Genomic DNA, 14,160 nt, shown 5'->3' with positions numbered 1-14,160 from the left:
AGTTGAAAATAAAAAGAAGGTTCTACCTTAGCTCTGCGTAAGATTGAGTCCTTGCTGGCATCATAAGGATGATCTTTGGAGGGGATCTCTAGTACTGCTGGGACAGGCTGCAGATGTGCATCGATACAGTGACGAATCAGTTCTGCAACCTTGACAGATTACAAACATTCATTGGTTCAATATTACATAGGTAACTGTTTTGGAGATAAGCTCTATGACTTATTCCGATACTTGGCCATTTTCATGGTAAGCAACCGATCACAGAACCTCAATCACTACCTGAGTATTAATAACACAGGCCAATACCTCTTTTGTTATAAGACAACTTGGTATTACATTAAAAAGCCAACAGACACATATTTGGGAAGCCACTGTCATTGCTTATATCAAGAGCCACAATATTGCTAAACTAAAGACAAATATTGATTCAGTAAAAAATACGAGTATGATAAAAATGGGAAAGGAGTAATGAACACATTGTTTAAGTAAAACTGGAATTTCAAAGACGCCTTTACTATCTTTATCAAAACACAAGTTAATGTCCCAGTGGCGTACCTAGAAATCTTCTCTAGGGGCTATTCAGTACATCGTTGAGTCGGGGGCATGGAAGTACCCCCGATCAGTAAGGGAGCCCTGGAAATTTTTTATATATTAGGTCCTAAAATGGTTATTTATTAAGAAGGGCAAAGTGCAGGGTCAGAGTGTATAAAGTTTACAGTAAAATCACTCTACCACCAATTACCAGTATGCTTATACTGGGATAATTAAAATCTGCAAAAAATTCAGTTTGTATGAAGTTTTTTTAAGGGAAGTCTGTCGTCTCATTTAACCTAATATTAAATTTGTCATACTGTATATCATAAATTTGTCATTTGACCATTAGTTATTTAAAAACTATTATAGCTATGAAAACCAAACTTCTTGACGAGTTGTTATGACTCTTGACTAACTTTTATACCTCAAATTTAAGTTTTTGTACCCTAAAAACTTTTTAAAAAAGGTATATATACAAATATGTTATGAATAAAAACAGAATTAAAAACTTTTTGAAATTATACTTTTTTAATAGTTATTATTGAGTAGATTCAAGTATATCAAACAAAGGAGATTGCAAGAGATATGTGATGAAAATTAAGCACTTTTTGAAAAAACTGTATGTAAGGTTTAAATTTTGAAGTTTTCGGGAAATGAAACCAAAAGAGAAAATATTGTCTTTATTCAGACAACATTATCAATTCCAGGCCTATAAAGCCATTTTCATTCTTCCAGAGTTCCAGCTTCCTCTTCTTAATTCTTGCTGCTACTCTGGCATTTTTTATCATCTCATGAGCTTTTTTATCAGCTTTTATTTACCACATTTCATCAAACGCCTTTAGCCCACAGTTCAAAACTCGGAAACTTGTGTATTGATAATGATAAAAATTTAATACAAGATTTATGCAAGTGTACTGTCATTGAGTATGTACTTTTTTAGAATCTTAGAGTAGTATGGAATAAAGGTGTTATCAAAATACTATCTTAACTTTTATTCTTGACTGGGTGATCCTCAAAATTCAGTATTGGTCACGTCATGGAGCTCTTAGTTATTAAGCATGTAATTTGGTAAACCACTATTAAAAATGTTAAATTATTAACACAGATTAAATTAAGCACGTTTCGTTAACTTACCGTAACTGGCAACTGCTCGTTTTAACACGAAAATCAACACACTCCTCAGGGTGGTATTGCCTCATAGTGACAACAAATCACAACACAGTTTAGAACTGCTCAGAGCTTGGCAAAATACTACTGTGACAACTGATCATATTGGGACTACTCCAAAAAATACTTTTTTTGTCCTGAGGGAAAAGGACGGTTTGCCCCGGCGCTTAGTCCTAAAAGGACCTTTGCACCCCCCTTACTTAAATTTGTGTCCTTAAAGTCCGAGGCTTTTGTAGAAGCCTATCAGATTTGAGAGCTCCTGCTCTCTGATATCCTTGGGGCTGAGGAGATATGCTTCCAGGAATCTTTTCCGAGTTTCTAAAATGGCAGGACAATCTAACCACATATGCTCTGCTGATTCATCCTCTTCTCCACAGAGTCTACATTCGTCAGTCTGGCTAAGGTCCACCCTCATAAGATGTTTCCTTAGGGGGCCATGTCCTGTCAACATCCCTAATATCAGTCTTATATCCACCTTACTCTGATCAAAGAGAGCTGTCCACCCTTTAACGTAAGAAGACATAAACATTTTGGATAGTCTTAATCCTGAGGCTCTACTCCAACTAATGTTTCTAATCCTCTTTTCCTAATCTTTGACAAGAACTTTGCTGTTGGAGAAAGCTATTCCGCAACCTGGCTCAGGCCCCACCATTATGGACTCCGCTCCTGTTTTGGTGGGGATGTCTGCTTTTTCATTTCCATGAAGGCACATATGACCTGGCACCCAACCGAGTGTTACTACTCCGTTATTCGTTGCCAGCTCAGCTAGAGAATTCTTAAATTCCCAGACTACTTTTGAGTCAAACGAACAGGTATCAACGTCGTCCTGAGAGTATAAGTCATCGCAAACCAAAAGTATCCAGTACAGGTTACTTTTACGATACAGATACTTTACATGTTTACCGCCATTCCTGGTACAAAGTACTTGGACTCGTTTAGCAGTAAAATTAACTGGAACATTTTAAGAGTACTCTGTAACATATAATTTTAAGTCAGTACAAGTATATTTTGCACTGGGTTACTGAAATTATCGACTATAGGGAGAAGCCGCAAGAATTAACCTCACTTTCGTAGTTACTGCATGACGGCGAAATATTTCGCGTTTTGTACTAAACTGAATTGTATGTGCAGTGTTGTGTATTTCGTAAATTACAAAGTTATAAAGATTGAATTTATATATATTTAATTATAACTGATTTGAAAGTTCCAACATAAATGTTATTTTTAGTCCAAAATAAACTAATAGGGGATTGATTTCTGAAATTAAATGCTCTTTGGGGGGGACAGGACCTGTTCGTCTCTCCTCCCCCCCCACCACCACCACCACCGGTGCGCCCCTGGAGTGTTTCCTATCCATCTACTTAGATCCTGAGTTGATCTTGAAGTCAATGCAGAGGTACATGACACCATTTCCCAAAAACAAAGACTGAGGAATAAACTAACCCCAAGATAGAAATGGAACTGTAAGTATCTTAATCTTCTTAACTTCAGCGGTACAAAGAACAAAATAATGCATGTGATCAGATTTAAGACAATAGCCTCTATACTGTGACGTCTTTATTTTTATTTTTTTTCTAAATATTGGAAATAAAAATTCAGTTTGATACATGTACAACATTTTTATCCAATCTATATATTTGGAAAATTTCAAATCATACAGATATAAATGCTCAGGATCTCAAGTATCTTTCAAATAAAATTCAGCACAAGCTCTTATAATGATGTACTCACAAGAAATGATCGAAAATTATTTTCTGTTATCTATTTGGAAATTGACAATACTTAATGGAAATTTGTACAATGAATTGAAAATTTTAATCTGCAATATCTAGAAAATTAATAACTATATTGACTTCTGGTATGTGACACAAAACGAGAAGGTAACCACTCAAAAGTTTGGGGCAACTTCTATGCTGTCATGAATAAATATGAGCCACAATGAGCGATTATTAGAACTTCATGCAGATTCAAATTTAAATTAATTTGAAAGATTTTTTGGTAACCAATAATAAACTCATATAATTACCTAAATCTTAAAATGTTGATGTATATTTACTTTTTTTAACATTAGACTGAATGTATTATGGAGTGATGTGCTACAACCCGTCTAATATCAAAAAAGTAATGTATAGAGTACACAGTTTCGAAAAAGCTTAAAAAAGTTTCTAGTGAATCACTACTGCCATAGCATTGATCACTAGTCTGTAACAATTTAAGTGTAGTAGTAAAAGCAATTTAACAAAAATCAATTTAATATGCTCCAGTAAGAACTGCTGTAATCATTTCGGTGAATGAACAGATACAAAGACCCCTTCATAGATCTCTGTGACTGAGTCCATTCAAGTTAACGTTGAGTATATCAACTCCAAACTTTTAAATTTTGTGATATTGTAGAGTTTCCGTAAACACAAAGATTCAATTGGGTTACAGCTGATTAAACTTGTTTCATAATGTTTTCAATAAGCGAAATGAATAAAATGTTCTTATTTAATAATAATTGGAATTATTTGTTACTATTAGGTTTTATAAGAAAAAACATAGTAGCAACTGCCTCTCTAATTCTACATTTTATTTATCTGAATGACCTGGATACAACTTAAATCTGAAGTAAATGGAAACTAATTGCTACTTTTTCAGTTTATTTGTACTGTTCATATTATACTTGGAAAGTAATTTTAAAACTACATGCAATGTTCTTAACATGTTCTTTCTAATTTCGAATATTTTTATTCATTTAAAAATACTACATTAAAATGTACTGCAATTTGTGACAACATAATCTTTTTACAGGTTTTTTGAACCGTATATCAATTCATGTAATAATAAAATCATGTTTTCCTTGTGTCCCATTTGTGTTTTATATTATTTCATGACTTTATAAGTGATTAACAAATAAAATATGTATTTTATGCAATTATGAGTTCATTAAAAAGGATGAGTTGGATTCTTTTCACTGCATACAGAAGAAAAAAATACTATTTAAAAGGGGCATTTTTTTAATGCAGGCATATTTTTCAACATAAAAATAATCTCCACTTTTTTTATAATTTGTAATGATTCTATAATTTTGAGTTGAGATATTAAAAACACCATGTTGTGTATTATGTAAACGACTTATTGCAAGATAAAATTGTCAGATCTGCCTAGACTGTTTCATTATTTCATTTTTATTCGAATTTAAAATTTATTTTTGTATCAACTTTATAATACAAATACTTTGAAACCATATGTTTGTTGACACTGATGTGATGAAAATCCACATCAATTATCAATTAAAATAATAAAATCTATTTTGATTAAACTAAGGCTTTTGGCAAAATCCATAGTTTTGGATCAATATTAATTTTAGACAACGAAAAATAACCTCAAGATAAATTAAACCTAACGCAACATTTCATTAAAACCAGACCCATGTGGTATCTATCAATGCTCACAAGCAGAAACCAATGTATTCATGATAACCCTTTTTGGGTTAAAGATATTTAAATATGGAGTTTTCCACCAAACATAAAATTTTTTTTCTAGGTCATCACAATTCTTTCTCTTCAACAATATAAAGTAAAGGTATGCTACTATCGTTCTTATACTGCAAACAAAATTCACTATGCCAATATTTAAGGATCTAATGGAATATGTAAACCCTTTGAGTGCTAAAGCTTGAACGCTAACTAGGTAAAATGCAATAAAGCTATTATGTATGCAATGCAATTAGTACGAGTTAAGGTGGAAGATGGAAAAAAATGTTTTTGTTTGTAAAATGTACCAAAAAGGTGTACATCCTTTATGTTGCCCAAGCACACGTGCCAATAAGAATAAAATAATGTACATGTATATTTTTTTTTAACACTAATAGATAGTTTTTGGTTATATTATAAGTAAAATTACATGAATTTGTCCAGTTATTTTATCTCCTTCTTATTTATATTGGCAGGTTCTTTTAGTTTTATACGCTTTGTAAAGTTATAAAAATGTTAGCACTAGGACTAAAAATGTTAGACTTACAGAACTTTTATTGAGAAAATGAGTAAATTTGTAAACAAAGACTAAAATAGCACTTTTTGAAAATAACTTTTTAACAATTTTGTTTTTTATTTGCATGTATCTTTGTATATACTCTTATAATTAACTGTAGATCTAAATAAAAAATGGTTCTATATATAATTTGCTTTATTTACCTAACTTTACAGTAAACTCAAATTTTTAAGACAAATTTCTAAACTAATAACAATTTTTAATACATTTTTACTAAATACACTTTAAAATAATTTTAATAACCAGCCAATTTCACCTAGATGCTCCTCAGTAGGTCGTAACATCAAGCGGCTGGTGCTCAAAGGGTTAATAATCTACAGACTGATGATCAATTTGTCAATTTGTTCTGTTAAACCTTTGAAAAACATTGTTATAAATACGCTAAAATTCTTTGTACTTAATTGAAATTGATTGCCACAATATTTATAACTGTTGATGCATGATATTGTGCAATCCTTAAATATTTGTCAATAAAGAATATTTATATATTGTCTATTCTACAATGAACTTTTTCACATTGTTTGCACTACTTAAACTCATCACTAACACCCATATTCTAATACATTTTTGAAGATTAACCCTTTTTAGAGTGTTAAGAGCCGATTACATCAGCCCACGGGTTTTTTCTAAAGTGTACAGGACCGACTACATTTACTTTTTGAATATTTATTATTCTGATACTAAATGTTGCCATAAGGCTTGTACTTAGTCTCATTTTATACATAATAAATCAAATAATCATAGATTATCTATCTTGATTTGATTATATCTGATAAAAGCTATTTACAAAATATGAGATACAACTGTTATTGATGTGCAGATTTTCAATATTTGGCACTAATATATAAGAAAAGTCATACTCAATATTACATAGACAGCACTTACATTTTTGAAACTTGCTAAGTTATACTTGTTCCCACTTACACAGGGAACAATAAAAAAGTTGTGTACAAATGTATTAAGACCAAAAATTTAGAATTTTTCTTTATCAAAATGTTAAATAATTAAATTTTTATTGTATAATTTATTAATTTAAAAATGTATACAGATTTAATCATCCAAATAAATAGTATAAGTAATATCGTACGTTTCCCTGATAAAACAAAAATCATCCCATTATGTTTAATTTTAAAAAGTTGTAAATTATATTGTGGAACAATACACAAATATAACAAAAATCAAGACTCCAATATCCTTTACTTTTTGAAATTTGGTGAGTTTGTTCCTATGTACATAATGAGCGATACAAAATATCCGTACAAATAAATTAAGATCATAAAATTACAATTTTTTATTAGCAAGCATGCATGAGTCAGTTGCTTTGTCTTATTAACAAAAAATAACAAGTACAGTGGAGTCCCGCTAATCCGAACACGTGTAATCCGAACGTCGGTTAATCCGAACAGGTCCAGGAGGAATTATTTATAACGATAATGAACAGTTATAGGAACTAATTACTTAAAAAATGAAAATGGGTGCATCATTTCATACATAAACAAAGAAAACTTTAATTAAATTGACATACAGTATTTTATTAAGACAAGTTGTGTACGGTACAGTGCATAAATAATGAAGTTAAATACAGTACCAAATTGAAACTTATAGGTTAACTATGAGTTATATTACTGTATTAAGAAGTGAAATCAAACAAAAATTGGACGTACAGTACTGATATTATTATTGAGTATAATATTAATTGTTAAAAGACATAAATTCAGTTATTGTCTTTTGTCGCATTGAAGAGAGTTTATTGGATGACTCACATTGCTTAACAATAGAACTCTCACACTAAATACGGTAAATGTGCTTAGTATTCGCAAACACGTTTATTTGTCAAGAAATACAATGCAACAGTCATAAAACATGTTTTAATAAACAATGTTGATAATTCTATAACAAAATAGACCCATTCTCAAGTTTAAAAACCGTATTTTTCTGTAATTCTGGCTAATCCGAACAATCACATAATCCGAATAGGGGTCGGTCCCAATTAGGTCGGATTAACGGGACTCTACTGTATATACTTGTTTTAAGTTCCACTCTCATATATGAAACTACATTTAAACACGAAGTGAAATACAGGATTGTCTGGAAAATTACCTATGTTTGTGTATCAAATGCAGTAAAACTGATTTTAAACCATTTTGCCTAAAACTGCACTCATTTGTCAATTAATCTGTAATCTTTACAGTTTTTATCCACAAAAAATAACAGTTTATTTGGAGGGGTTGCTTAATGACAGCAACCATTTCAATTACTGTATTACTACTAAAAATAATCACTGAATTACCTCCCTGACTATATGTTAAATGTGCACTACTGAGCCTAGTTATAGAGCTACATAAAATTAATCTTCCTAAGCATGATACTTCAGTAATTAACAAGTACAATATTTTTTCAGACAGCCCACATAGAACAACTACACTTAAAATATTGATCGACTTTTAATTGAGTGGATTGATTTTCATAATCACCACTACTTTCAAACACAAAAAGTATTTACTTCCTTTTAATGCTGACTGCTGTAATATGCTCCAGTTGTAAAAAATGTGTTCACATCAAGCAGTAATAACGGGACCCCGTCAATTGTTTTTTAATTTGCTGTTTTCTAGTTATTTTTGTGGTTTTGAGCTCTCTGTAATGAAACATACAGGCTTTATGAAACACTAAATATATTGTTACAAACAGTTTATGAACAAAATGTATCTGCTGGATACAAATATGCTTTCTTGCACTGAACAAATTACACATTGTATCAAATTAGCTATTAAAAAAAAATAATATTTAATAGTGCATACTGTTGTAATTTCACTTCTACAAAATGTAGGCACTTTGAATTTATCTAAACTAAAATACATCTTTAGTTTATTATTATTATTTTATATATATATGAAAATTTTAAATATTTCTTGAATGTTAAAGGAAGCAATATGAAATATTTATTATAACTGATTGAACTTTTTGAACAACTAAAAAGCTACCTGTTAACACTTTTTTGAAGGAAACAGGATTTTTCCGGACATTTGCCATCGTTCAGTGAAACAAGAAAACAGTAACACTACGTTTCGAGATCTGCAATCTGATCTCTTCTTCAGGTAAAGAACTAACCTAATACATAATTACAAACTAACACTTTTTTATTCTTTAAACACTACCAGGTTAACAACTTCACTATGACATTATTCATGTACCGACTTTAGGAAAGTGGAACTAGAAGTGATGTGCATCCACCACTGTCAATGTCTTAAACAGTTCTTTCTTGAATATTATTTATAACAAATTAAATTGTTATAACATTTATATTTTACTGATAAAAATTTAAATATTACAATTCTTTACTAAAGCTATAACCTACAGCTACAAGAATCCTTGGCCTTCAAAGCACTAAATACCCATTTAAAAAGTTTTAACTTCAGTACACCACCTTCAAAATAGAGGTGACCTTAAAAAGGTTAAACTTCATTACTACAGTTGATGGATTTCATAAATTTAAATAAAGTACACAAAACATTCAACTGCAATTCTCTAGATCACTGTATGGCTTCCATGTCATTGAGTTCTATATATGAATTAGCTAATACTACAATCCATATTGATTAAAGTAAAATGATATTCATGTTTAATATTGGTGTTTCAAAATCATTGCAAAGTTTTCAATCAGGTACTTCACAGAAAGCATTCTACTTACACTGTTATATTTCATTTAAAGAATACTTGAGACCACTTGACTGCAACATTTTTCAAATTCACATTCAAATCTAGTTCAGAGCTTTGATCTAAAACTTGTAACCCACCCTCCCTTAACCCTTTTACTGCCTAGAGCCTTTATATAGGCCCTCTATTATTATTACATCTTATAAAATCCTTGCCACAGATGATACACCAAATCATGTGCTTTTATGCACACGATTATTATTTTTATGCAGTATGAATATTTATATCTTTGATAAAGGTTTTTTTGTATTATATAAGTAAAAATTCTAATTTTTATATTCTAATTTGTAAAGTTCAAATTTATTAAAGTTTATATTCCTTTATATACTCAATTTTCATTATATACAGTTTCCTGCACTATTAAATGCAGGGTGTTTATAAATGAATATCAGAGTTTTAACACTAAGTAGTTTTTTTACATATAACTTAATATTATAACACATACATCAAATCACAGAGCAACTCAAACAGTTTTGTTTGTTGTAACCTGTGCGCATGTGGACGGAATGTTTCCTCCGCCATACATTAGAAAGTGCTCGTAGCAGAAATGATGACTTATGAACACAATGCTTTTTGTGTTCTGCAGTTTGCAAAGACTGAATCTATAGTAACTGTGCAACATGCACTCTGTATAAAGTTCGGTTGTGTTCCTCCAATTGATAACATCTGTAGTTAGTATCATCGGTTTGAAGATACTGGCTGCCTTTGCAAAGAGAAGAGTATGGGACAACCAATGGTTAGTGAAGAAAGTGTTGAGCGAGTGAGAGAGACTTTCACCAGTAGCCCACAGAAATCAGTTTGGAAGGCTAGTTGTGAATTAGCAATTCCAGTGACGACTATTTGGAAACACTTACTACGTCCTTATTGTTTGTAGTTAGTACAGGCTCTTAAGCCTGCAGACTACAGTTTATGTGCCAATTTTGGAAACAAAATGTTGTTGCACGACAATGAAAATGTTCTGGATCATGTTGTTTTCAGTGATGAATCAACATTTTACCTCAGTAGATATCTAAGGCTCAGAAAACCCTTACAATATGGTATAATTGCAGCAAGACTTCCCTAAATTTAATGTTTTGTGTGCTATATCTAGGTGGAAAGTTTATGGGTCTTTCTTTTTTGGAGAAGGAACTGTAACTGGTATTTCTTATCTTGATGCTCTAGAACTATGGCTATATCCTCACTTGGAAGAAGATGAACCACAGAACTTCATTTGGCAGCAAGATGGTGCATCGCCTCTCTAGCATAATTCAGTACCTGATTGGTTGAACGTCACTGTACCCGACCACTGGATTGGCCGCAAGGGGCCTAATGACAGAGCTTTATCGCATGGCCTCCACGTTTACCCGACCTAACGCCATGTGATTTCTACCTTTGGAGATTCATAAAGGATTGTGTTTATGTGCCTCCGCTACCAGCTGAACTACCCAACTTAAAGAACAGGATTGAAGCAGCTGTTGTAACAATCACACCAGACACATTGAAGTTTGGGAAGAACTGGACTATCAACTTGATGTATGCCGAGTGACGAATGGAGCTCACATTGAACACTTGTAAGCTTGTAGGTATAACTACACTAAGGGACAAAAAAAGTGGGACAAGCTTTTAAATTGTTTTAACTGTGTAATATTTTATTTAAAATTAAATATTTCTACATTTCTTTTATCTTTAGCTGATTCCTCACATGATTGCTTCAAATCTATCCTGAAACATCTGGCTTACTTTATTAATATTGCTAATCTTATCATGAGTCTAAAATAATGTCTTCCTTATCAGCTCAGAAGTGAACTTTCAACCCCTTTGTGATCATTGCATGCCTCAGTCTGTGTGTCTATCCATTACTGCAGGTCATTTCCAGCTTAGACAACAACAGAAAATGCCTCTGTCACCAACAGATTGTGCCAGAGCCGTTGCTCTAGTTGATAGTGGCTTAACATTGCAAGAAGTAGAAAACATCACAGGGTTCCCTAGATCCAGCATAAGCAGAGCTGTGATTCGCTTTAGATTAACAGGAAGTTATGAAAGGAGGCAGGGATCAGGCCGTAACAGAACAACAAGTGCCAGAGATGATCGTTTTGTTGTGTCAGTAAGTTTGTGAAATCGGTTCCGAACTTCTGTTGAAGTTCGTAATGAGCTTATGAGAGCCCGTAGAGTGAATGTTTCCACACAAACAATTAGAAGGTTACAGGAGGTGGGACTTGGAGCTTATCGCCCAGCTACAGGTCCTAGGCTGCTCCCGCGCCACAGAAGAGCCCAAAGAGGCTCTGCAGGAGGAGTGGAATAACTTGGGCCAGGAGGTGATACGGGGCTTGATTGACAGCATCGGTCGCAGTCATCAGAGCCCGAGGTGAGAACACAAGATACTAAAACGCCTTTGGACTACTCCAAGTTCAAGAAAAAATCATTTTAACCATTTAATTTCTTTCTCCTTTTTTGAATTTTAAGTTTTTTTAGGAATTAACTTGTAATTACGAATAAATCTTTGTACATTGTTCTCCGTTTGTTGCAGAAATGTGTAAAGAATACTTTTCAATTTGGTTTTTGGTTTTACATCAATTATAACATTAAAAGATTGAATAATATTGAGTGTCCCACTTTTTTTGTCCCTCAGTATATTTGTGTTGCTCTATATTTCATGTATTAATTATAGATTTTAAGTTTTATATAACAAATACTACAAAACATTAAAACTTTGATATTCATTTAGAAACATCCGGTACATTAATTTAGTTTATGAAATAAAAATACAAGCACTATTATGTTAAATTATTTAAACTCTCAGCCATGTTTAATTTTATATCATTTCAAACTTATAACATACTGAGGGTAATAGTTCTAAGAAAATTTTAGTTTTGTAATTGTCCAATAAATTAATCAATACATCTCTATATCATGGCATTATTTTTATAACTAGGTTAAGTTTTTATTAGTTAGATGTGAATTAGTATAAAACAGATTTTTGTCAAAACAATATTTTTGAGTACTAACGAAATTCCTAAATGATTAGTTAAATAAACTATATTTTTTTACATTTTAAATCTTAAAAAAAGTAATATCCAAAAATAAATTATAGTCTATGTCTAAATGAGTGTTTTTATCCCATTTAGCGGTGAAGTAAACATTACTAAAAAATCTTCAAAAAGCAGAAGTCAAGTGATCACGTGCACATGTGTAAAACAGACCATTGCCAAGGTGGCCTAGTGACACAGGTCCAGCTTAGCGGTCTATGCACCCATCCACACAGATAACTCTGGCAGTTCACACACTAACAAGTGGCTTACAACCTGGCAGTGAAAGAGTTAAGAGCTCTGATTTCAACTACTTCCCAAAATTGGCCCTAAAAAATCTTCTGAAAATATTTAGATTGAATTTAAACACTGAGTACTGCCAAAATGGAGAATTCTACATTCCAAGGTTTAAAAAAATGTATTATAAATAGCATCTCATTTTAAAGGTGTAGAGAAAATTAAACTATGTTTCTCCATTAAAATATAAAACTCAAAATGCATAATAGTATATATTTAACAAGATTCACTTGCAAAATATTTTTAAATTTGAACAAAGCTGAAAGCAGAATAAATTCGGATTTTTATCTAAATGGTCCCTAAAACAACATCCTACATAACAAATAATCAATATTTATTCCTCAGATAATAAATTTCAAACACTAAAAATGATTATTTAAGATTCTTAAATTTCTAGTTGTACAGTAAATGAAGTCTAAAGAAACTAAACAACCATGAAATGGGTACTTTTAATCCATTTCGAGCCTTAAGAGGCAGCAGGCATCACCTTAGATTCTGGGTTGATTTTATTTATACTTAACAGACACACAAGTATCAGCTATACCTAGCTACTTGCAAGGATTTAAAATATATGTTACAGTTTTTATATAAGTATTTTACATGTTATCATGATTATTATCTTATGAAAATATATACAATTGTAAAATAATCATTTTTAATTTTACCTCGAAGTTTATCAAAACTACAGCAATACAAACAAACAACAATACAACTCTACAGCAATAGAGGTTATATGGTAAAATCTTTTTCTATTGTGTTTATCTAAACATCTACTTTAGTCTACTAAACATGTAAGTGTATGTTTAAAAGCAGTTTAAAATAAAAATCTATGGCTACCTTAATAAAACTAGGTGACAAATCAAATCAAAATATTCTTTATTCATACTCTATTACATGAATACAATTGAATGGTGTCAAAAACTTACAAATTAAGACCACGTATGCTCTTTTATTAAATTAAAATATAGTACGGTACATTATCCTCATAGTCCATTAAATGAATAAAGGGTTTTATTTATTAAATACATTTTTAGTTTACTTTTAAATTTTGAAAAAGAAGTTTCTGATTTAATATTATGCAGTCAGTAAAAAAGATGTTTTGATTTAGGCTCTTTCCTGAAAATCTCTTGCTGAGCTGATACTCTTAGCTTTACAACAAAACCACATAAATGAAAAATGAAAACAAGGGCCTCAATCAAGAACTATCCACAAGCCTTCATATAATTACAAATTCAGAACATATAGCTTTTGAAACTATTGCAAAACACTATATTCAGTACTTATTGCTAGTTTAGCTAGATAATGTGTCTAGAATGTATTGTCACGATTTGATATTATGGTAATTTTGCTGTCTCTCTAGGTTAGAAAATGTAGCCTATACTAATATAATTCTAAAATTAAAAATGTTTGA

The 14,160-nt window shown here is 31.4% G+C and overlaps 1 protein-coding gene across 2 annotated transcripts in view; it reads right to left on the bottom strand.

The window, feature by feature from the left end:
* LOC124368934 (V-type proton ATPase subunit F) overlaps positions 1-14,160 on the bottom strand; it is a 31,375-nt gene that overhangs the window by 6,519 nt on the left and 10,696 nt on the right. For both annotated transcript variants that reach the window (XM_046826489.1, XM_046826488.1), the window contains exon 4: positions 27-149. In XM_046826489.1, coding sequence (XP_046682445.1) covers positions 27-149 — 123 coding nt within the window. The remainder of the gene's footprint in view (positions 1-26; positions 150-14,160) is intronic.

The sequence above is a fragment of the Homalodisca vitripennis genome, chromosome X (assembly GCF_021130785.1).
Source record: "Homalodisca vitripennis isolate AUS2020 chromosome X, UT_GWSS_2.1, whole genome shotgun sequence".
NCBI classification, from domain to species: Eukaryota; Metazoa; Arthropoda; class Insecta; order Hemiptera; family Cicadellidae; genus Homalodisca; species Homalodisca vitripennis.
Note: the sequence above shows the minus strand (reverse complement) of the source record. Positions and strands in the feature narration are given on the sequence as shown.